This window comes from Stegostoma tigrinum, chromosome 31 (assembly GCF_030684315.1).
Source record: "Stegostoma tigrinum isolate sSteTig4 chromosome 31, sSteTig4.hap1, whole genome shotgun sequence".
NCBI classification, from domain to species: Eukaryota; Metazoa; Chordata; class Chondrichthyes; order Orectolobiformes; family Stegostomatidae; genus Stegostoma; species Stegostoma tigrinum.
In genome coordinates, this window is record NC_081384.1 from 7,043,366 (window position 1) to 7,068,632 (window position 25,267).

At 40.7% G+C, this 25,267-nt stretch overlaps 1 protein-coding gene across 1 annotated transcript in view; it reads left to right on the forward strand.

Moving 5' to 3' along the window:
- The window catches only part of LOC125466460 (CDGSH iron-sulfur domain-containing protein 3, mitochondrial-like), a 58,257-nt gene that overhangs the window by 20,368 nt on the left and 12,622 nt on the right, over nt 1-25,267 (forward strand). Inside the window, exon 2 of the mRNA XM_048560983.2 lies at nt 9,935-10,066. Within this exon, the coding sequence (XP_048416940.1) occupies nt 9,935-10,066 (132 nt within the window). The remainder of the gene's footprint in view (nt 1-9,934; nt 10,067-25,267) is intronic.

The window sequence follows — 25,267 nt, forward strand, 5'->3', positions numbered from 1 at the left end:
GCAGATCTATGAAATGAGAAAGCTGAGTTAATATTTCCAGTCCAGTGACCCCTCAGAACCTCTCCATTCTCTCCACTTTCCATTTTTATGGTATCACCACTCCAAAGCACCTATCGAAGCTTTCCAGGAGATTTGGTAGAAGTATATAAAATTGAGGCATGGACAGTCGATAGTCTTGATAAGGTGGGCTGAAGGGCCTGTTCCTGTGCATACTGCTCTACATTCTATCAGTGCACACTCACCCCCTTAAGGAAATTGAAATAGAATAAAATAGAGCAGATGTTGGAAATCTGAAACAAAAATAGAAATTGCCGGAGAAACTCAGCAGGTCTGGCAGTATCATGAAGAGAGAAAGCACCTTTCACTTCTGAAGTAAGGACTTGAAACATTAACTATTCTCTGTCCATAGCGTCAGAACTTCTCCAGCAGTTTCTGTTTTGTTTTCAAGAAATTGAAAACTTGGCCATGGAGGGAGAGAGAGAATTGATTGCTATATTTTTGTTCACAAATTACCGTTGCTATTCCTCAACGCGCATGTGGCCTGCGTTTTTCCAGCTACGATACAAACAGCAGGTGGTGAGGTCAAGGAGACGCTGGAAACCTCTCTCCATTTCGATGGGGAAAAATAATCCATCGATTTGAAAATGTTAACGTCCTCATCCTGTCTGTAGCAACGTTGTCTGATCGACTGAATATTTCCCACTTTCTCTCCGATCATAACTGGCGCTTTCCTGCCTTGTGGGTCCATTTTTCATGCATTTTTAATGGTTTTTGTTTGGGAATTTCCCACTTGCAGACTGAACAGTGGTTTGTCGGATCAGGTTTGTCAATGAATTCGGATCATCAGCCTTATCTCTAACTAGGGACTGGGGACATTTGAATTGGGGTGTTTTTATTGTGACTGAGAAGGTGGAGTAAAACAGGACCCCCACTCTGCTCAAAGTGCAGACAGCATGTAAGATCCCCCCCACTGTGCACTCTTATAAGGGCAGGAATGTGGATTGAGGAATGTTGGATCAGCCTACACCATTTCCTACTTCTTACAGTCTTAACAACCTATATTATTTTTCACCTTAAGCTACATTATTATGACTTATTTTTTTAAAAAGAACCTGCCTGATCATTTATCCTGATCGTGTATCTAGACACCTCTACCAACGGGTCAGGTTGCCCACAATAGAAACACATTTGATATGTTATTGTAGCTAGGTACAGTGAAAAGTTCTGTTTTGCATGCTGTATAAGGCAGATCATACTTTACAAAGTACACTCCTTGTTCTCTTCTAATCCCTAATGCAATGTTACAGCTGCAGAGAAGGTGCACAAAGAGTGAGGTCAACATTAAATTTTGAAGTTTGAGATTTGGATGACTGGTGCTAAACATCCCTTAACTGTAGAGCCCCTAACCCCGCACAGCGATAGAGAGATCTCGTTTCACAGAACAGCTAGACACTCGCACTCAACGAACCCCCCCCCCCCCCCCCAACTAAATTCAAAGCGGTCTGAGCACGAGATTGTCGGGTTCCCTCACACCCCTTGATGCAGGGGCAAAGGCTGGTGCACAAGAAGTGAACTTGCTCACAGCGTTTGAAACGCAGGCCAGAGATAATGAAAAGCAGACCGTGTCTACTTGGCACAATAAATATAAACATTGCTGTCTGGGACCCCCAGCCCCCTCTCTTTAAGGCTCACCGACGCACACAAATTGAGAAAAGGGGTTTCAGATGTTGTCAAGAAGATTAGGTCGAAGAGGTCACGAAAAGCACACTCCCTCAAAACTCTTTCCAATTCTTCATGCTCCTAGACTGGATTCCCTTTTGATTTAAATACATCTCCCCCCTCTTTCTCTAATGTACATTGCTACCTCATTTACAAAGCACTTCTTTTGCTCCACGTCCCAGTTCAAAGCAGGAAATCCAATCAATTCCTTCTCATATTTATGATCTGAACAAGAAAAGTAGTTTCTGTAGATCATCCATCAACAAAGCATTCAGTTCATGGTCGAAAGGAAAACCCTTAGTCCGCGGTAGTCTGTGAACTGTATTGAATTGCTCCGGCGCCTATTGGGGTGTCAGTTTTGTTGCATTCAGTGAATTAAGTTTCAACACGTTCAAGGGCCTTGAACAACGTTTCAAAATTGGATGTTCAATGGGGGAGAAATTACAACTCTTTAAGTCAGTTTTGGAAACAATGCCGATTGCTTTCGGCCTCCACTGATTAGGAACATGCCGACATTATTCCTTGAATGTGTGTGTACAGGACAATCTGAATTGTCAGTAAATGCCTACCTCACTTAGAATGATAATTGTGCCAATGACAGCATGGGCCTCCTCAGTTTGAGCATGTTTTAGTGTTCTTCACGGCTTACGCAATGTCATTTCCTTTCAACTTAGTAAGATAAACAGAAACCCCTGTCGACTCCAAAACCTTTACTAGTGGCCCAGTAGATCGAGCTGTGACATTGCTCAGGGTGTAACTTGGCAGGAACGAGAGGCAGACTTGGCACAGGTTTAAAGAGTGTGCTTCGCCCATTAATTGCAACAATAAAAACTTCAACAACCATTTGTTCTCCATAATATTTAATCGTGGGTCACAAAGAACCAGGAAGGCCATTGGCCAGTCCTTAATCTGATGTACACTTTGAAAAAGCTCTCCAATTCTTTCCACTTCCTTGCATTCATTGCATAGCCCTGCATTTATTTTTGCTGTTTCAACGTTTTCTCCAATTCCTATATGAATGTTACTATGGAATACACTTCTATTTTTCTGACAAATTATCTTAAATACAGCCATTAACAGGCAATTACTGGATGTTTAGATCTCTCCCACAGAATCACATAAAAACATCTGACATTTCTTACATGAAAATGCACTTCTACAAATACTTGAAATGCTGCAAATTTCTTAGGAACATCCTGAGTTATTGACGTGTACTACATAAATGCAGGCCTTTCTTTATACTGTAGTGCCTAATGCACCCATTGTTGGTATTTATCCTGCAACCATCATTAGTTCTGATATTGTATGTAAATCCTGGTCCCAATCCGTTTACCCAGCTAACTGTATAAGCTTTTACTGAAATGTTGACATGGTCTCCTGTGATGGGAAACAAATTCTTCTGAGCTAGTTTCATACTCCTACCAATCACCCAACCAGCAGGCTGTTTAAGTAACTACTTATTTGTGAAAATAATGTCGCATCACATGTTTGCTATCAAAGATGCTAATTGCAACTGAGGAATGATACCTTTTATATATAAATACAATGGTAAAGTCACCATTGTACTATTGTCTCATTCAAGAAAGGTGACCAGTAGTGGTTTAATATATATTGATAAATTGAGAATTGCTGTTTTAAAGGGATGATGGCAATAGCAAACATGTTAAAAAGCACATAGGCAACCTGCAAAAGTTATTCAACCCAGCCTGGCACAAAAAAAATGTAGTTGGCTACTGAGGGAAATCTGTGATAGTATTAAATCCAAACAAGATACAAATAAATTGGCTGAAGAAAGCAACAGACCTGAGGATTGGAACACTTAAGATTCCAGCACAGGGAGACAAGGACTGATTAATAGGGAGAAAACAGTATGATAGCAGGCTTTCAGGGCATGTAGAAATCAACAGTAAAAGCTGCTATAGGTACATGAAGAGAAAACAGTTAGTAATGATGAATTTGTGTGCATTATAGTCAGAAATGGAAGGATTTATAATGGGGAACAAAGAGACCGTATTTTAATTAAATATATCCGTTTCTTCTGTCTTCTCAAGGGAAGACAAAAATAACATAGCTGATAGGAAGGTGGAATAAAAATAAATTAATATTTAAAAGGCAGCTAAATCCCCAGGGTCTGATATTCTACATCCCAGAGTACTTAACAAAGTGGCCATAGAAATAGCAGATGCACACATGGCCATCTTCTAAAATTCCAGATACGTTGGAACAGTTTCTGTGGATTGAAAGGTAGCTAATGCAACCCCACTATTGAAAAAGGGAAGCAGAAAGAAAACTGCAAAATTATAGACTGGCTAACTTTACATTGGTAGTGGGGAGAAATGCTAAAGCCCATTATAAAATATGCAATAGCAAACCCCTTGGAAAATAGTGACAAGATTGGATGGAGTCAGCACAGATTTGGGTGGATGGGGATATCATGCTTGACAGATCTGCTGGAATGCTTTGAGAATGTGAAGTGGATAAGAGGGAGCCAGCAGATGTGGTTTACTTGGATTTTCAGAAGAGTTTGGATGAGGTCCCACACAACAGGTTAGTATTTAAATTAAAGCAAATTGAATTGGAAGGCATGTATTGAAATGTGTTAAGAACTGTTTGGCACATAGGAATAAACAGGCAGGCAGTGACTAGTGAGTAGCACAGGGCTCACTGCTTGAACTCGGTAGGTGAAGGAGCTACATTTAGGGGAGGCAATGGCCTAGTCGTATTATCGATGGACAGTTAATCCAGAGACCCAGGTAATGTGTCTCACAGGGACCTAGGTTCAAATCCCATCATGGCAGTTGTTGTAATTTGAATTACATAAAAATCTGGAACTAAGACTCTAATTATGACCATGAATCCATTGTCGATTGTTTGAAAAACCCAACTCGTTCATGACTGTCCTTCTGGAAAGGAAACTGCAGTCCTTATGGCCGAGATGTGACTCCAGATCCACAGCAATGTGTTTGACTCTTACCTGTACTGTGGTCAATTAGGGATGGGCAATAAATGCTGGACTAGCGAACAACACCCTCATTCTACAAATGATTTTTTAAAAAATATCATATCTCCAAGTTTGTCAATGACACACAGCTGGGTGGGAGGGTATGCTGTGGGGAGGATAGAGAGAAGCTTCAGCGTGATTTGGATGCGTAAGTTCGGAAGTTGCAGATGTAGTTCAAAAACAAATTGCTAGAGAAACTCAGCTGGTTCAGTAGCACCCGAGAAGAGAAAGTAACGTTTCAGGTCCAGTGATCCTTCTTCAGAGCTGTAAATATAGTTATAGATTCAGAGTTAAATAGCATGGAAACAGACCCTTTGGTCCAACTTGTCCATGCCAACCAGGTTTTCCAAACTAAACTAATCCCGTCTGCCTGCGTTTGGCCCATATCCCTCTAAGTCATTCCTATTCGTGCACCTGTTCAAATGTAGAAACATAGAAAATGGGAGCAGAAGTAGGCCATTCAGCCCTTTGAATCTGTGCCACCATTCAATATGATCATGCTGATCAGCAATTTCAGTATCCCACACCCATTATCTCTCCATCCAGCTGGATCCCTTTTAGTTGCAAGGGCCTCGCCCAGCTCCCTCTTGAATATATCTAACAAACTGTCCCCAACAGGGAGAGAATTCCACCGGTTCACAACTCTGAGTGACAAAGTTCTTCCTCATCTCATTCCTGAATGGCTTGCCCCTTATTTTTAGACTGTGACCCCCATTTCTGGACTCCCCCCAACATCAGAAGCATTCTTCCTTCATCTAGCCTGTCCAGTCCCATCAGGCTTTTATATGCTTCTATGCAATTTCCCCCCCATTATTCTTCTAAATTCCAGTGAGTACAAGCTTTTCAAATGTTGCAACTGTACCTGCATCTACCACTTCAACTGGTAGTTCATTCCACACACGAACCTGTCTCTGTGAAAAAGTTACCCGAGGAAATTTCTCCTCCTCTCAACCCAAGTATTATGTTCCTTATCCTGAGATTATATCTCCTGGTTCCAGAATTCCCACAGCCGGGAGAAATATCCCTCCTACATCTACCCTATCAATGCCTTTAAGAATTATGTAGGTTTCAGTGAGATCACCATTCATTCTTCCAAACACTTCGGAATGCAGACCCTATCTCCACTGTCTTCCCTCACAGGACAGTCTTGCCCCCACCCCAGGCATTAGTCTGGTGAACCTCTGCTACACTCCATCTATGGAAATTATATCCTTCTTTAGGTAAGGGGACCAAAACTGCACACAGTGCAGTCACACTGAGGCTCTCTACAATTGACGTAAGATAGCTTTATTCCTACATTCAAATCCTCTAGCAACAAAGAACGACAAAACATATGCCTTTCTAACTGATTATTGTACCCCAGGTTAGATTTCAGTGATTTATGAACAAGGACACCCAGGTTCCTTCAGACATCCACATTTCCCAATATCTCATCATTAAAGAAATAAGCTGTATCTCTACCCCTCCTACCAAAGTGGATAACTTTATATTGTGCTCCATCTGTCATGTTCTTACCCATTTACTCTCCTGTCCTCATTCACTTGAAGCCTCCTTCCATCACCCCTGCTTTATTTTGTTTCCACACACTTGGAAATACTGCATCACTGTATTTAGACCCCACCCAAATCATTGGTATAGATTGTGAACAGCTGAGGCCCAAGCATTGATCCTTGGGATACCCCCACTGGTCACAGTCTGCCAACTGAGAATAACCCGTTTTATTCATGCTGTACTGTACCCTTTAATTAATCACCAAACAAACGTGCTCTGATTTTGTTTAATTGTGATTATTATTTAGTCACTAAAGAAATCAAGTGATATGTGGATTGGGAAGGAAAATGGGAGTTGAGGTCAAAAAACAACAGTGGTCTTATTGGTGGATAGGCTGTGGCTGAGAGGCCAACTCTGGCTCTTTGTGATTGTTTTGATTGGCATAATTCCCACACTGCAAATTGTATACAAAATAAATGAAAAAGCTTTTAACAATGACGTCAAATAATTACTTAAAGACAAGCGTCTTGAATCTACAGAAAATAAAATTGGAACGCTGGAGTAAGTACAGACAGTAACTTAACCATACTAAATGAAATGTCCCTTGATTGAAGCGCAGTTTTCTGGCTGCAGCAGCAGGTAGCAAATACAGAATTGTAATCTCAGAAAAGATCAGGTAACGTGTTTTATCTATGCCTGGACTAATGTAGAAGTAATCTACTTTGGCAGAAACTCATAGGTTCTCTTGTAACATCATTCTAGCCTACAACAGTTGCATTTTGGGTGCTGGGTTGCAATTACAAACAGAAGCACCAAACTGAAGTTGTTTCCAAGATATTTAGGAAAGGCTATGTTGCATCAATATGCTTTAATGTTTATGGGACATAAATTTATTGGGAAGTTTCCAAAATTAATATCGAAATCATTTCATGTTAATTTAAAACTGCTGCATTTTATTTGGGGGAAAAAGATTTAAATGAGTGGATGAGGAAGATTTTGGAATTATAAAGAGTAAAACAACGGATTTGTAGACTACCCTCCATTTTAAACAAATATTCAGTATGGTAGAAAATTTTATTTTGCCAAGTTATTGTTGTACAATAAGAACTAAGTGCAATAAGTGGTTACTCTAGCAGAAAACAGAAGCAGTATCAAAGTTGGATCATAGAAAGTATAGTAAATTAGTGTAAATATTTAAGATAACAACAGTCTAGGAGAGGGAGGTAATAAATACAAAATTATGTAAATGTGTTTTGGGAAATATAAAATGCTCGAAATATATCCAAATGGTGTAGTTGCCAATGAATTTGGTAGTCTCTTGAATATGAAGTGTGGGAGGTGCTGTACAAAATATTGGGCATAGCGTTGTTGGAGAATGGAGTACACATTTGGACCATGGAATAGCAAGGGGCAAGGACATGAGTTATGGTGAGAAACTTCAAAACTGAAGAATGTATTTATCACAACAGAACCAGTTCAAATGGATGTACAAAGTCAATGAATTGCACCATACAAATATTAGTCAAAATAGAAAATGCTTGATTCAATAATGATTTATCAGCTTAGTTTCAATTCAAAAGTTGAAGTTATAAAACAGGAATTTATTTTACCAACACTTCTCCAGCACACCAAAGCCACATAATCTTTTGCTAAGCAGGCAGTTCAAAGATAATGTGATTAATTTGCTCTGAACTTAGGAGATCACTCCAACAAAAATAGTGCAAATAGGAACCTACAAATAAACACAGTGTTACACCAAAATAAGTTGTATTATCAGCTTTTACAAAAAGGATTTTTGTGCTGTTAAATTCTTGTTACAGCCATATCTGATGCATGATACTGTCACTAATCATTGGCTATAGCAATATTGACCCTTGCCGTATCTCATAAGAATTTATAATGTGAATGTAAGAGAATTTTCAGCATCTACCACTGACATTCTGAAAATTCCACAATCTATTGAGTGATTTTTAATTTTATAATGATTTATAAAATGGATGAAGACAGTTCTCACTGCTGGACAGTGTTTTAAATCAAGCAAATGCAGTGGGATTGGAAAGGTGGTTTTCATGAGACACGTGGAACTAAACGACACTGTAAAGCAAAGCAAGAAGCAGAGTTTCAAATTATTTCTGACATAATATAGGCAGAATTTTAAAATTGGGTTTGGCAAATGAAGATCATGACTGAAATTGCCTGAATCCATCTCTTTCCACACTCCTTTTAATGTAGAATAATCTAAAGGTGATTCAGAGGAGGAAGGGAAATGAATATCTAAGGAGAAAATAAAATAGGTAACTGAATGAAAAGTTATTCAAAATTAGTTGCTGAGAAGGCTTTTTTAAAACAGATCCAGACAGGATAGGGATAAGAGATGTAGTTCTAGAATTCAGAGCCCAGGCAAAATATAAATACCAAGATACAGAAGGAGTTCATAAAGCAAAGTATGATAATGCCTAACCTTTGCTAACATAAATTAAGCAAACAAGTTACAGGCTGTATCAACACAGCCAATTTTTTGGGCACCAATTAGATCAGAAAGTAGATTCATATAAAATGGCCTGATCTGCACATAGCAAAAGAATCAAAAATGTGAGAGAACAACCACAAGGTAAGATTCACTAGTTATTCAATATACATTAATATTTAATTTACAGAGACTGGCAGTAATCCAATACTGTGAACACAAAAATACATGAGCTGTTTTTTTCTTGGGGAATTAGAAGGCTTATTCCAAAAGGTAATGATTTATGGTCTTATAGTTCTTAGGACTAAAAGGATCAAAGAGTTTGTGGAGAAAGCAGGAGCAACATAGAGTTATGATCAGCCATGATTCTATTGAGTGAAACAGCAAGCTTGAGATGCTGAATGGCCTACTTTTGCTCCCGTATTCTATGTTTCTGATTTCATCAGGGTATTCCAACTTTTTCCTGACTTCCGTACAGGTCTGTCTTACCCAGGATGTAGAGTTTTTCATTGTTACATTGATCACCTGCACAGCCGGATTTTATTAAACAGTTAGGATCCCACCTCTGTTCTTACTGAATTATTTGCTGATGTGGCTATATAATCGAAATGTATAGAAATTTCCTCCGAGGAATACTGCATACAATTTGGGAAGGTAAACCTTAGCTGACTCTGGTCTGGCCATACCTCAAACCTAAATTCTCACCTTTCTTTGAAATTCCTTCCTAGCTTTCCTCCTTCCTATCCGTGTAATTTCCACCAACCCCACAACCCTCTGATTTAGTGAGCATCCTACACCTTCATTGCGTCGCCACTTATACATGTGCCTGCATCCTATACAACAGCAACAACAGAATCTGTGCTTCTTCAGAATTTGCTGTTAAAATCTGGAATTCTGTCAAAGCAATATTTTCACAACCTAACTAAGACCAATATTTGAGTAAACCTGCAAAATAAACAGCTGGTTGTAAATACAGCAGCATTCTTTAAAGCTTTGTTCTGAGGAAGTTTCTATACATTTCTAATATATCGCCACATCAGTAAATAATTCAGTAAGAACAGAGGTGGGATCCGAACTGTTTTGTAAAGTCTGGCTGTGCAGGCGATCGTTGTAACAAGGAAAAGCTCTACATCCTGGGTACCGAACATTGGCTGCCAGTTGGTAAATGTGCTGGTAAATGTGCTAAACAAAAGTAATTAGAATTCTTTCAACATCAACCAGCATTTCACTTCCTTTTTTTCGCCTTCTATGCACAGATCAGAAGTCACAGGTACTACACCTCTAATGCATCAAAGAAAGCTGTCATTGCAGCCAAACACCCCTTTGAGGCAGAGCTTCAGGCAGCGAAACTCTATGCTTGGTGTGCTTGTGGGCATAGCAAAAAGCAGGTATTTATTCACCATTCTTATTTAAAACTGTTTAGTTACCTGTGGCATTGGTTATGGGCAAAGGCGCTTTTTTGAGTTTGGTGTAGATTGGACAAAACTCTACACATGTGCATATTCGACATAACATGATATAAGCTGCCTGGGTAGTTTTTCAAGTTTGTGCAGCCTTACTAATTGCCTGTGCAATGCAGGAATTCCTAGGTTTTTCATCCACAATTTTCCATCCATTAAAATGAGCGTGGTCCAAGTGTAGCACCAGGCTCTTAGAATTGACCCTTAAATAGAACAAGGTTGAATATTTAACTCACTCTCTACTAACCTCTTTCACTTTAACAAGCATGAAAATTAACTTCAACCCTCAAAATTAGCCTGGTGTGAACTCTCAGACTTCCCTGCAGCCAGCCCTCAGTGCTTGCTTCAAAGAATTTCTACTGAAATGACAAGCCACCTTTTCTGACAAAATAACAGTTTACGTTTTAGCACTCCAAGAAACAGAATATTTTTGATCAGGGCTCATGACATCACTGCTTTTATTTAACTCGTACCACAACAGTGCTTTTTTTGTCTGTATGTTTTCTGGATGTGGGCAAATTTATGGCTTTGGGCCTTCTAGCACCTGTTTGCTAGGCCTTTTCAGAAACCATTTGGAGACAGCCACATTGCTTTGGGACATTTTCCAGCTTAAATGTGCTATGTAAATGGAACTTATCATTGCTATAGAGGGAGTTATATGTGGAGCCCAACTAAATAGAGGTGACAGATTCCATTCCTTGGAAGAGAGGAACGTGAACAAGTTGAGTTTAATTTTATAATGTTTTATTCTCACTGTCTCTCATTCACTCTGTGTAGATGTCTGTCTGTTTGTCTCTCGCACTCACTCTCTACAGCTGTATTCTCAATACTCATGGTATGTCCTCAATCTCTGAATGATCTTTATATGTGACAAATGATTTAAATTCACTACTATGTTTGTAAAACATTTTGGAGACATATGTTGTTTCTCAAAGAAGAAATCTCATTCACTTTGTTCTACTACTATTTTAACCTGAAGGTATTTCAGGAGATTTATGTCCTCCTACATGGTAATAATATGACAGAGCAGTTTACTCATTCTTTAGAGAAAACATCTGGAGAAATTAAGAGAACGGGCATTCAATGGTTTTTTTTGCACAAAAAGCACTGAATTGCTCCAGCAGATGGTCACGTTGTTTCCTCTCAATGAACAAACTGTTGAATGAGATTGAATAGAACACGTCTATGTTCTCGGAACTTTGGAAGACTGAGTGTTAATATCCTTGAGATGTATAACATTATTACAGTACTTGACAAATAAATGCTGGGAGATGGTTTCCCCTGGTTGAACAGTCATAAATGTTATGTATTATAGTCTCAGGGTACAGAAATGGAAGGGAAATTCCTGAACTCAGATGTTTGTGAATACTTAGTTGGTGAATACTTTCAGGGCAAACATTGGATTTTTTGACAACATGGAAATATGGATGTATGATAGGCAAGCAGATTGATAGAGAAATTCAACTTTGACTGAGGGATTAGTCTCGAGATACCATACAACCAACTCCAATTCATGTTTATATTGACTTGTGTGGTGAAGATACAACTCCACCCATTGTGTTCCAGTTGGGAATGGGTAACCATCTGTTTGATTTTCCTCCCAAATGTTCATTCATTAAGAGTAAACCCTGACTGATGGTATCAGCAGCTATTAGTTGGCAAGGGAGCACCACATCTCCAATGAACCCACCACCATGTTTCTGGTATCTGGCTCAGAGGACAAGGATCAAGCTGCATTTCTTCCTCTTCTAGTGTCTCAGTGGTTAGCACTGCTGCCTCACACTGTCAGGGACCAGGGTTCAATTCGACCCTCGGGCAACTGTCTGCGTGGGGTTTCCACATTCTCCCCGTGTCTGCATGGGCTTCCTTCGGGTGCTCCGGTTTCCTCCCACAGTCCAGGGATGTGCAGGCTAGGTGGATTTGCTATTGGAAATGCAGGGTTACAGGATAGGTTGGGGGGGGGTGAATCTGGGTGGAATGCACTTCAGAGGGCTGGTGTAGACTGGATGGGCTGAATGGCCTGCTGCCCACAGTGCAGGGATTCTATGACTCAGATTTTATATTGCACAGTTACACAATTGAGCCAATTTTAAATTGGTGTGTAAAATTCTCTCTGAGTTAGAAGGTTGTGGACTCAATGCCCCGGTCACTGAATCCTAGGCACAATACCGGACCTTTTATGCTGCAAGTTTGCCAATTCTATCAACCCTCAGCTTATTCAACAGCACAAAGACTAACTAACTCCAATCTAAAACAACTCCTCTGGTATTCTGAAGCAACACCTGTGATTTTTGTGCTTCTGCACACTTCTGTGGCAGTGAGACTAGGAGTTCAAACTTGGACACGTGCCAGATGCTGAATGACAACAGCAGAGATTGATCAGTATCTTAATTTTGCTCCTTGACTCTGGGTCACTGATAGTTTGAATGAGAATGGCAAATGTCACTCTATAAATAATTTTTTGGTAGTATGGAACTTAAACATCATTAAAAGGAGACGCAGAGAAAAGCATTTTGCCTATTGCTCATAGAACACAGAACTGTGCAGCAAGGAACAGGCCCTTCAGCCCACTATGTTGTGCTGAACACACCAACAAATTAAACTAACCCCTTCTGCCTGCCCTTGTCCATACCCCTCCATTCCTTGCATATTCATGTGCTCATCTAAAAGTCCCTTAAACGTTGGTATTGTTTCTGCCTCCCACCACCCCCAGCAATGTTTTCCAGACTCCTACCACTCTTTTTGTGTTTTAAAAAAAACTTGCCCCTCACATCTCCTTTGAACATTCCCCGTTTCCCCCCCCCCCCCCCTTTCACTTTACGTGCATGCCCCCTTGTTTTAGACATTTCAGCTCTGGGTAAAAGATTCTGGCAGTCAACACTGTCTATGCATCTCATAGACTTTATAGACTTCTATCAAGTCTCCCATCAGCCTCCACTGCTCCAGAGAAAACAACCCAACTTTTTCCAGCCTCTCCTTATGGCTCATACCCTCTAATCCAGGCAACATCCTTGTAAATCTCTTGTGCACCCTCTCTAAAGCATCCACATCCTTCCTGTAATGTGGCGACCAGAATTGAACGCTTTTGGGACTAGGATGCCAAAAACCTCACTTTTAAAAAAAAACACCAGTCTATATAACAGGTGCATACATTGCACCGTTTTTTCATCGGGAAAAGAGGCCAAGGTATCTGCAGATCTCTGCTGTATTCCCATGGCAGAGTCTACCTGTCTACTCGGAGTACAGAAATTGACAGTTAACTGTTCTTGCTGCATCTCCACATCTTTATTCATGGAATAATTAGAATGTAGGACTCACTATCATGAACAGTTAAGGCAAAAGATGCATTTAAGGCACATCTTATTAACAGAAGGGAGGAAGGATTGGAAGGTGATGCTGACTGGATGAGATGAAGAGGAGGAGCACATGTGGAATATAAACAGCAGCATGGATCCGATAGGTCAAATTGCCTGAGCATCCACCTTCAAATCAGCGTGGAAAATTTTATGGTATGACAGACTGAATAGAAATAATATCTCGTATGTTTTTTTTTCAAGAAATAACAAGAATTGGAAATTGTATTTCCGTGAATAGAATAGTGCTACACATAGCAGTTAGAAAATTGTATCTTGAAGTTTCTGAATCGTGTTGGCTTTATGGTATATGCTTTTAACAAGTGCCTCTGGAAACAGTGGAAATGGCGATCAATCCTCCTGCATCTCTCCATGACCAAGAACAGTGGGAACCCATGAAATTAGTTCATCCGGCCCAGATGGAAAAGCAATTTGTGCCTTTTGCTAATTGGTGTAATCTGTAATTGAGGACGTCACAAAAATAACATCATATGCAAGGAATTAAAACTCTTATTAGATCTCTAGCTACTGTGGTGCTGGAATTCTGGTGTTCCCACTTTTCTGTTCTCTTGAATTTCCTAATAGGAAGTAGGTTCAGCATGCATGTAGTGCTGATTCAAGTAGAGCAAAAAGACTCATTATTTTCTCTTGTGTCTAAAAGAAAATGCATTTTAAAGCTCCTTCCATAATTTCCAAAAGCAAATCACAGCCAATTAAATAGTGTTGTAATGTAAGAAATGGGGAGCATTAAAAATGCATTTATAAAGCTCCTTTCATAATTTCCAAAAGCAAATCACAGCCAATTAAACAGAGTTGTAATGTAAGAAATATGGAAGCCAATTTTCACACAGCAAGCTCCCATAGTGACAATGTAATTATAACCAGAACGGTGTTAGTTAGGTTGAATGATGAGTAAGTGTTAGACAGGACAGCAGGGAGAACACTTTTTTGCTTTTAAAAATCATGCCACATGATCTTTTACATTCAACTGAGAGGAGACTTGGGATCTTGGTTTATTGACTTGGCTGAAATATGTTGATGCCAGATAGCAGCAATCTCTCACTGTTTGGCTGGGACAATCAGCGTTTGATTAGATGCTTAAGCTCCTGCAGTGGGATTGAAGCTAACCACACTTTGATTTGGAGGGAAGAATTCTACTGACTTGAGCCACAGGTTACATGCGAGTTGGGAAACCATAAAGGGATGTGTGAGATCAGTAGGAGGACTGGAATTTAACTCATTGTTTCTGCACCAGAGAAATATGGTTTAAAAAAAAATCTGAGAATCTCTGTCTTCATTGCTAATCAATGGCCTGTGCTGAAAATGTACTATTGTGGATGATGGGCGAGATTGGCATTGGATTGTTCAGATAGCCTGGTCATCCTGCTAGCTGCAGTCATTTGTGATGAATGGTCACTTGGTCAAGGTGACAAGATTGCTCTGGTCACCCATGGATCTCTCCGTCATGCGCCAATGTGGACAGGGATTGAAAACTAAACCTCATCCATGTATTACCTTAGGAGCAGGAAAGCTGACGTTTTGAGCCTAGACCCTTCATCCGAAATGGGGGAGGGGAAGCGGGTTCTGAAATAAATAGGGAGAGAGGGGGAGGTGGATCGAAGATAGTTAGAGGAGAAGGTAGGTGGAGAAGAGACAGACAAGTTAAAGAGGCAGGGATGACAAGAGAGTTGCAGTGGGAGAGAGATCCCCTGAGGTTTGTCTGGAGGGAGAAGGGTAACTTCTTCAGGTTAGGCATCCTTAGAAGAGGCCTCGCAGTGATGTTAAAATTGTGATCAGAGATAATGGGAACTGCAGATGCTGGAGATAACAAGGTGTGGAGCTGGATGAACACAGCAGGCCAAGCAGTATCTTAGGAGCAGGAAAGCTGATGTTTCAGGCCTAGACCCTTCATCAGAGAGGGGGGAGGGGAAGAGGCCCAAAACCTCAGCTTTCCTGCTTCTAAGATACTTGGTGGCCTGCTGTGTTCATCCAGCTCCACACCTTGCTGTCTCAGTTTGTCCAGCATCTGCAGTTCCCATTATCTCAGGCATGTACTGTGTGGGTTTAAAAAAAATTCTGTTCCCTGGAAGTGCAGAGGTCATTTTTTATTAAAAATGACTCTGAAGTAATTTGTTATTCTCAACGTTTTGTTGACCTGCGTAGCTCTGGACAATGCAATAGAATTTTATGTTTAATAGTTTTGATTAGTACAAAACTAGAGCACTTCTAAGGCTTTATTTCATTGCACAGAACCCTGACGGTATTGTTTAAAAAGACCCATTTTGTCAAGGCATTTTGATTTGTGCTCATGAGGACAACTCATAAGAAAACCAATGGCTAGCATGAATGCAAAAATGGCTGTAAAAATGGCCACCAACAATGGTAAAATAGACCCAATGATGTCAGTCCCTGGCAACAGACACCCCCAAGCTAGAATGAAACTGTGAAAATGTCACTACATTCTGTGCATAATTGCATCAAGCTGGTCCCCATATGTCTTACTGAGACGAAAGTTCCAGGAGCAAAGTCAAAGGTGATGGGTTAGTGCCAGCTGTCCAGCTGACTGCTCCACATGGTGGATAAAAGAGAGTTGGTGGCTCCAGCCTGAATTTGGATATTGAAGTTAGTGGTGGCATGGAATGGTGGCAAAACTGAGGACCTTCCCCTTGCTCCACTGAAATAGCCAGGGCTGGCTCTGGTTGGAAAACAATATATCATACCTTAGCAGGAACATAGCACTGCTAGGTGAAGTTTGTGCCCCTGTACACTTTAGTGCCACTCCAGAGGTGGTGTTCCTACAAAAAAGCTGTAAGGAATATCACTGTTAAGGGGAAACAACCCGGTCGCACCATATCAGAAGGTGTGCTGACCTGTTGACAAGTAGATTCTGATTAGTAGAGGCGTTGCATGGAGAAAGCACCAGTTAAATGATGATTGACTGTTAAAGACCAAGCTTTAGATTTTTTAAAACAAGCAGATTGAGCATTTGTGGTGAAGCGACAATGCCCCTACCATAGGTCGGAATGCCCCTACCATATGCCCCAGAAGTATATCATAGCAGATTGATTTGAATAACCGCCACAAGTTCTTTTAAAAAGTTCTTGTGGCAATTGATAGTGGCCCTAGCTCTGAGCTAGGAGGTCCAGTTTCAAGTACCATCTGCATCAGAGGAGTGTAATAACAAATATGAATGGACTGATTCATGTGTTTTTAAAACCGAAACTGGGCAAGTTGACTATGGTCAGGGCATTGCCCTGAAAAGTGGGCTAGTGAACGGCTGTCGCCAATTTTGTTGAGTTGAAACTAGCTCAGTGGGCACACATGTTCTTTATGTTTGTAATGAACAGACCCCTATGTATTAATGTGTAGCCTCAATTTTTGAGGCCCACTGACAATCTTAAATTGGTTATCAGTGTATTTTTTAGCACATTCAAGATCACTTAGCAAATCTTCTCATCATGGAATCACATCTTACATTGGACAGTGTGATTTAAGTTTTACAAATATGGGCTGGTTGGATAAGGTCAATATCTTTTCTTATTGAGAACAATCAAAAGGATATTCTGTTTAATACAATCTGCCAATCTTTGGGATGTGCAACCTGCACATGCAAAGCAGCACACCAGCACCAAAATTCATACACAACAATACTCAGTTGTGTGATAGGAAGAGTATCTCTTTGGCTTGGTGGCCTGTACCAGTCATTTGCTAACCAATGCCTTCTCATACAGTATAAATGTCATTTCCCTTTACTTTGGTATTCTTGTCAATTGTCCTGATGGTTGCAAGATGTAAAAATTGAACAATTTGTGTCTTTTTTTGCTGAAACTCATCTATGTGTTGCCAAATGATTCAGCATAATGATGTTAAATATATCTTAACACAATGTAGCATTCTTGTAAAACAAAGTTTTAAAACCCAAACTCTTGATAAGTTCAGGGGATTACCACTAGAATCACCATATTGAAGCTTTTGACTCATTTTGGTATTTACTGTAATGACTCCCTAACCACACAATGCACAATGTTCGGCACTGTTCGTGACTCGTCAGATACTGAAGCAGTCCATGTTCACATGCAACAAGATCTGGACAATATCTAGGCTTGAGCTCACAAGAGGCAAGTAACATTTGCACCACGCAAATACCAGGCAATAATCACCTCCAATAAGAGATGATCAAACCACTGCCTTTGACGTTTAATGGTGTTTACCGCCACTGAATGCCCCACTCAATATTTTGGTATCAATATCAATACCACTGACTGGAAACTCAACTGGACTTGTCACTTAAACATAGTGGCTATGAGTGGAGGTCAGAGGCTAGTAATATTGTGGCAAGTAACTCACCTCCTGACTTCCCAAAACCTGTCCACCATCTATAATGCATAAGTCAAGAGTGTGATGGAATACTCCCCACATGCCTGAATGGGTACTGCTCCAACAACACTCAAGAAGCTCGAAACCATCCAGGCCAAAGCAGTCTGCTTGACTGGCAGCACATTCACTCCCTCCACCACCAACATTCAGTAGCAGCAGTGTTTATTACCTACAAGATGCACTTTAGAAATTCACCGAAGATCCTTGGACAGCACCAACCAAATCCAGGACCACTTCAGTTTTGAAGGACAGGCCCAGCAGGTACATAGGAACACCACTATGTGTATGTTCTGCTCCAAGCTGCTCACCATCCTGACTTGGAAACATACCACTGTTCCTGTCACTGGTTCAGAATCCTGGAATTCCCCCCCTAAGGGCTTTGTGGGTCTAACTACAGCAAGTGGAATGGAGCAGTTTAAGAAGGCAGTGCATCACCACCTACTCAAAGGAAAGTAGGAATGAGCAATAACAGCTGACCAGCCAGTGACGCCCGTGCCAAATGAGTAAATTGAAAGTAACTCCTCTTAAGTGCACCGTGAGAGTTTAGCCTATTGCAAGTGTGGACAGCTGTGTAGCTCCAATCCATGCACACTTTAATGCTACTGGGTTCATCTGTTCACTTCCTTGAGGCATGCAAGCAAGTCATTACCTCCTCTAATATTTTTGCTTTGGGTTATTTGCAAACCTCTATTTGAGCCAAGGTCATTTGCTTGTCCACCATTTCATTATAATAGTGGTTTGGGAGCCATATTGCTAAAGAATCAATTAGGGGAAAAATACTAAACGATGCAAGAAATATGCACTTACCACAATTACCAACCATGCGTTGAAGCACTCTCAGATCTAATTTTCTGCTGATCAATGCAGGAGTGTTAGTGACTGGGAATCAAGCACTTTCCATTTTGGGCATTAGGATGTGAACATTGATATGTTGTAGTGGGACAAGATAGTAATATATAGTATTTCCAGCCCTCAAAAAACAGGTCATTTAGCCAAATGGCTCTAAGCTGCTTCTCGGTTGGCCTCCTTGCACCTTTGCTTCATCTCACCGCAACCATTTCTTTTCTTTTATTCTTTTCTCATCTACATATCTAGCTTCTCCTGATGTATTTCTCTGCTATTCTTCTCAGCTAGAGTGTGTGATTACAGTTGCCACATTCTAACCATTCTTGCAGATAAGATGTAAAAGACTCTAACCTCAGAAATAAGCATTTCTCAACCTGACTTAGTCAGTAGCACTCTGGTCTCAGTATGAGTCACAGGATTTTGGTTTCAGACCTTGCCCCAGAGGGTTGAATACCAAAGTCTAGGCTGAAGCTCCAGTGCATCATTGAGGGAGCTCTGCACTGTCAAAGAAGCCATTGAAGTAAGACCTTAAGAACATTAACAGTATAGCACAGTACAGGCCATTTGGCCCACCATGTTGTGCCGACCTATTATCCTACTAAGATCAAATTACCCTCCATGCCCTACATTATGTTATCATCCATGTGCCTATCCAAGAGTCGCTTAAAAGTTTCTAAAGTATCGGACTCCACTACCACTACCGGCAGAGCATTCCACATGCCCACCACACTCTGTCATCTCCCCTATACCTTCCTCCAATCACCTTACAATTATGCCCCCTTGTAATAGTCATTTCTACTCTGGGAACAAGTCGCTGGCTATCCACTCTATCTATGCTTCTCACCATCTTGTACACCTCTATCAAGTCACCTCTCATCCTTCTTCGTTCCAAAGAAAAAATCCCTAGCTCTCTCAACCTTTCCTCATAAGACCTGCCCTCCTGTCCAGGCAGCATCCTGGTAAATCTCATCTACACCCTGTCTTAAACTTCTACATCCTTCTTATAATGAGGCAATGAGACCTGAACACAATATTCCAAGTCTGGTCTAACCAGAGTTTTATAGAGCTGCAGCATAACCTCCTGGCTCTTTAGCCTAGTTCCCCTGCCAATGAAAGCCAACACACCATACACCTTCTTTACAATCCTATCAACTTGGGTAGCAATTTTGAGGGATCTATAGACGTGGACTCCAAGATCCCTCTGTTCCTCCACACTGCCAAGAAAATTAAACTAGTCCTATTTGCCTGCATTTGGCCCATTTCTCACCAAACATTTCTCCAAACAACCTTCCTGGAAGTTATAGATCCCATATTACTGTTTTGACGACAAGGAAGGGAGTTACTCCCTCATGTCTTGGCCAAAATTTAAACCTTAGTCAACATCATCATTCACTAGTCTTATACGAGGTATGAAAGGACTGTCTTTTGAGGAGACGCTGAGTGGGTGGGCTTGTACCCCTTGGAAGAGAGAAGAATGAAAAGTGACCTTATTGAAAAATACAAGGTTCTTAAAGGACTGGACAGGGTAGATTAATAAAAGTTGTTTCCTCTTGTGGGAAAGTCAAGGACCAGAGGGCGTAATCCTAGAGTAAGGGGACATCCATTTAAAATGGAGTTGAAGAGAATTTTCTTCTGAAGTTCGTGAATCTGTTGTATTCTTTTCAACAGAGGGCTGTTGAAGCTGACACATTTAATATATTCAAGGCTGAGATACACAAATTTTCAATTGACAATGCAATCAAGAGTTACGGGGGGAAAGCAGGAAAGTGAAGTTGAGGATTGTCAGATTAGTTATGATCTCATTGAATGGCAGAGCAGACTTTATGGGCTGAATGGCCTACTTCTGCTCCTATGTCTTATGGCCTTATTAAAATAGGTTAACTGTTGCCATTTGTAGGACCATGCTATGTCCTGTTTCACACTTTGCAGCATTGACTACTCTTCTAAACTACTTAATTGACTGTAAAATGCAACGGGACATCCTGACGTTGTGAATGGCATCATAGAAATGCAAGACTTCACTCACCTCCTGTATAGCTGTGATATTTCCCACAATATGCAAGAATGGCTTCAGTAAAATTGCTTGTTTAATGCAGATATGGGTCCTTTCTGCATGGGAGCCCCACTGACAGTGACATTTTTATCTATTCAGTGCTGGATTGGAGCCTTGGATCTAGAAACCAAAGAAAGTGTCTGATAAGCTATCCCACCCTGTAGCTTCGAGAGATTTTAAATTTTGATAGCCTGCTAAACTGGAACCTTTTTGTGGTTATTTATTTAACTGTCCTCAATATCAGCTGCAGGAAGGGATATCAAGAGTTTGATATATTTAAAAAAAAGGAGGAATCATATATCTGGTACAGCGCATTAAAAACGGAAGGCCCTTCAAAAATATAGAACGTGTCGGAGTTTGCGTAAAAAAGAAATTAGGAGGACAAAGGGAGGCCATGGAATATCGTTGGCAGATGGGATCAAGGAAAACCCCAAGGCTTTTTGTAAGTATATGAAGAATAAGAGGATTGTCAAGGAAAGAGTGGGACCCGTTTGAAATAACTCTACATAGACTGGTATCCCGCCACCAAGTCACCCTTGGCTTCTATATGTACAGTCCTTGACTATAGTAACGCTTCATAGCAAGTTGGGCACCAGAGTGACACTCAGCTTTTCATGTCAGCCAGGGTCCGTGATTGGGGCCGTTGATCTCGTCCAGTCAGGGAACTCATATTCTGTGACATCCAGCTAGCTGACCTCTTTGTAATCACTACAATGGGAGAGACTAAAGGGGTAACCTGTGTGCAGAGCCAGTGAATGTGGATGAGGTTTTTAAATGAATGCTTCACATTTGTATTCACAGAGCATAAGGACATTTAGCCTGGGATTTCAGCTAGAACAGTGAGGATCTAGAACATGCTGTGATTGATTGGTTCGCCGAGCTGGATTGTTGTTCTGCAGACTACCTCTGTATTTTAAACACTTCCCAATTGTTTAGAATTCTTCCATTCATGGCCCTCTAACTTTGCTGCAAAGAATTGAGCCCCATCTTTCATAGGTTTGTTTGAAAACAGTGCTGGATCTGATGTCAGTAGTCAGAAAATTATTGGAAATAGCTCTGAAGAATCAGTACTTGGAAAAGCGGGGATAATCAGCACTGATTTGTAAGAGGGGGATCCTGTCTGACTAATTTAATTATTTTGAAAGGGTGAGTAAATATATTGAGGGTAGTTGATGTGCTTTACATAGACTTCAGTCAGGACTTTGCTAAGACCTGACATGGAAGACTGGTCCAAAGGGTAAGAGTCTATGGGATTCAAGGCAAGTTGGTAAACTGTGTCCAAAAGTGGCTGACACATAGAGAGAAAGTATGATGATAGAAGGTTGCTTTGTTATGTAGATACAACTTGGATATGAATGTGGAAGGCAATTAGGTAACCCAGTTTGTAAATTTGCAAATGACATGAAGATTGGGGTTATTGTTGAAATTGAGGAGCACAGTCCCAGGCTACAGTCTGATATTGATCAGCTATTAAATTGGGCAGAGTAATGGCAGATAGGATTTAATCTTGATAAGTGTGAATTGATGCATTTTGGGAAATCTAATAAGGGAAGGATATACACAATGAATGGTAGGTCCCTAGGGAGTACTGAGGAGCAAAAGGACATTGGCATACAAGTCCATGGATCCCAGAAGTTGTTAGCACAGGCAAACAGGGTGGTGAAGAAGGTGTACGGGAAGCTTACCTTCATTAGGTGGGCCATAGAATATAAGAGCAAGAAAGTCTTGTTACAATTTTGTACAACATTGTTTAGACTACGGACAAATTACTTAGGGCAGTTCTGGTTGCCACACTATCAGAAGGATGTGATTTCACTAGAGAGGGTGCAAAGGAGTTTCACCAGGATATTGCCTGGGATGAAAAGTCTCAGTTATGAGGAAGACCGGCCAGGCTGCGTTTTTTTATTATCCTTGGAGCAGATGCGGTTGAAGGGGGGAGTCTGTTTGAGGTATACAAAATTATGTGAGGCACAGAGTAGATTGTGGGAATCTCTTCCCCATAGCAGACAAGTCTAAGACCAGAGGGTATAGATTTAAGGTGAGGAGCAAGTTGTTTAGTGGAGATCCGAGAGAACAACATTTTTTCATCCAAAGGGTGGTAGAAACATGGATCATGCTGCCTGAGAGGATGGTGGTTGCAGGTATTCTTGCAACATTTAAGAAGCATCTAGATAAGCACTTAAAATGCCAGTGCATAGTAGGCTATGGACCCAGGTAATTGGGATTGGTGTAGATTGGTGTTTGTTGGTCAGCAGAGACATGGTGGGCTGAAGAACCTGTTTCTATGCTGTTTGACTAAGGAAAAAGAAAAGCATTAAATGGTCATTTAATCTGCACAGTTAATAATGTGTAGATATTAAAAATTAGCTATTGTCACACAGTTTGAAAAATTCATCTCAGAAGGATGTTGTTTATATTTGCCTGATGTCAGTCCAGTAATACTATCTAATCAAATTTCCCTTCTATTCGGTATGTTTTAAAATATTTTTCCCCCAAGTGTTCTGTGTAATTTTTTTAACGCACTGTGATTGATTTAGCTTCAAGAATCAGTTGTGTTTAATCATTCCATTATTCTAATATCGTTTGTGTGGAACACTGTCCTCCTCAATGTCGCTTTTTTAAGGTTTTAACTCTAAATGTACGCCTCTATTGCTGATGATTTTAACAAGTAAGACAAATAATATTATCTGTATTTTAAACACTTGCCAATTTTTTTAGAATTCTTCCATTCATTCCCCTTTAACTTGCTGCAAAAAATTGAGTCCCACCCTTCAGAGGTTTATTTGAAAATAGTGTTGCATCTTTGTTCTCCTAGTGAGTGTCTTACAAGTCACAGAGGATGGGGGAGAATGCTTTGTTCCAGTCCAGCAGTCTGCTGATACGTATTTTACACGTGACCACCAACAAATTGTTTCTCGACAGGGATCCAGCCTTTATTAACTGAGAGAAGTCAGTGTTGCTGGGACAGGCCACACCTGATGCTGAATAGGAGACAACGGAAGGATGATTGTCTGTTGGTGTGGTCACTAAGGGTGCTTGGGCCCAGACAGGCAGGACCCAGTGAGCTGACTGTGAGGGGTTTGGTGAGGGCAGGCAACAGCATTGGCCAGTAGCAATGGGACCCTCTCTGTGGGCCAAAGTGTGCCTGGTTTTAAGAGGTTCCACTGGTTCCAGGCCAACTGGGAGGCCATAGGTAAAAATAAGATAGGTGAAAAAGCCAAAACAATGGTAAAAAGCCAATGGCAGTGGGAGGAGACCGTTAATTGGCCACTTTAAGCAACCTTTGATGAGGGAGGGATCAATTACCAGCTTCCCCAGAAAGGCATGGTATTCCACGCCTCATCTTCCCACACTATTCTACAGATTCACACACTCCACTTCCCTGCCAGACACAAGATGGTTTTAAAGCCTAGCTCAATACTTTTCACTGTGACTACAACTGAGTCTACTTTGCAATTTTGTTTATGACTCCAATATCCTTTATTATAATGGAATTTTATGGGTACGGAGGGCGCTGTGACAGATCACTAATCTTACTAATCCAGAACTCCAGGCTAGTGTTCTGAGGCCGTGGATTCGAATCCTGCCATGGCAGATAGTGACATTTGAACTCAGTAAGAGTTTGGAATAAAATGTTAGCCTCATGGTGGCCACGTAACCTCTGACAGTTGTCACAAAAATCCATCTGCTTCACTAATGTCCTTTTTTAGGAAAGGAAACTGTCATCCTTACTTGGTAAGGACTACATGTGACTCCAGACCCACAGCAATGTGGTTGACTCTTAAACTGACCCGTGTATAATTAGGGATGGGCAATAAATGTTTGCTTAGCCAGCAACACCCACATTCTTTGAGCAATAACTTGTGAAGATCCGTAGCTATTTTTGTTTCTATGCCTCTGCAAAGTCTCAATTTTTATTTTCAAATTAAGAGTGGTTTACATAAGAAATCAAGCATTTAACATTGTCTTACATCTTTTTATTCCACTCCATTAATTTTTCAAATGTGGTATATTTGTCTCACTATAATGTCAATCTTCAAGATAGCTCTTATCATCCTCATCATAGTTCATCATACCTCTTTTTTCATCAATAAACTACATGTTACATTTCACATTCCCTCCCACTCTAAAAGAATTTGTGATCGGAGATAATGGGAACTGCAGATGCTGGAGAATCCAAGATAACAAAGTGTGGAGCTGGATGAATACAGCAGGCCAAGCAGCATCTCAAGAGCACAAAAGATGACGTTTCGGACCTAGTCAGCTTTTGTGCTCCTAAGATGCTGCTTGGCCTGCTGTGTTCATCCAGCTCCACACTTTGTTATGTAAAAGAATTTGACTTGTTTTAGCTTCACGGGTGTCAAACATCGCCTTGGTATTAAATCTGCCTTTCCCTGGTGATACAAACCTGGCTGTCTATTCAAGTCTTGGCCGTTCCCTATGTTTCTGACTTTCTCCAGACTTGCCATCCTCCAACATATCTGAACTTCTTCAATTCTG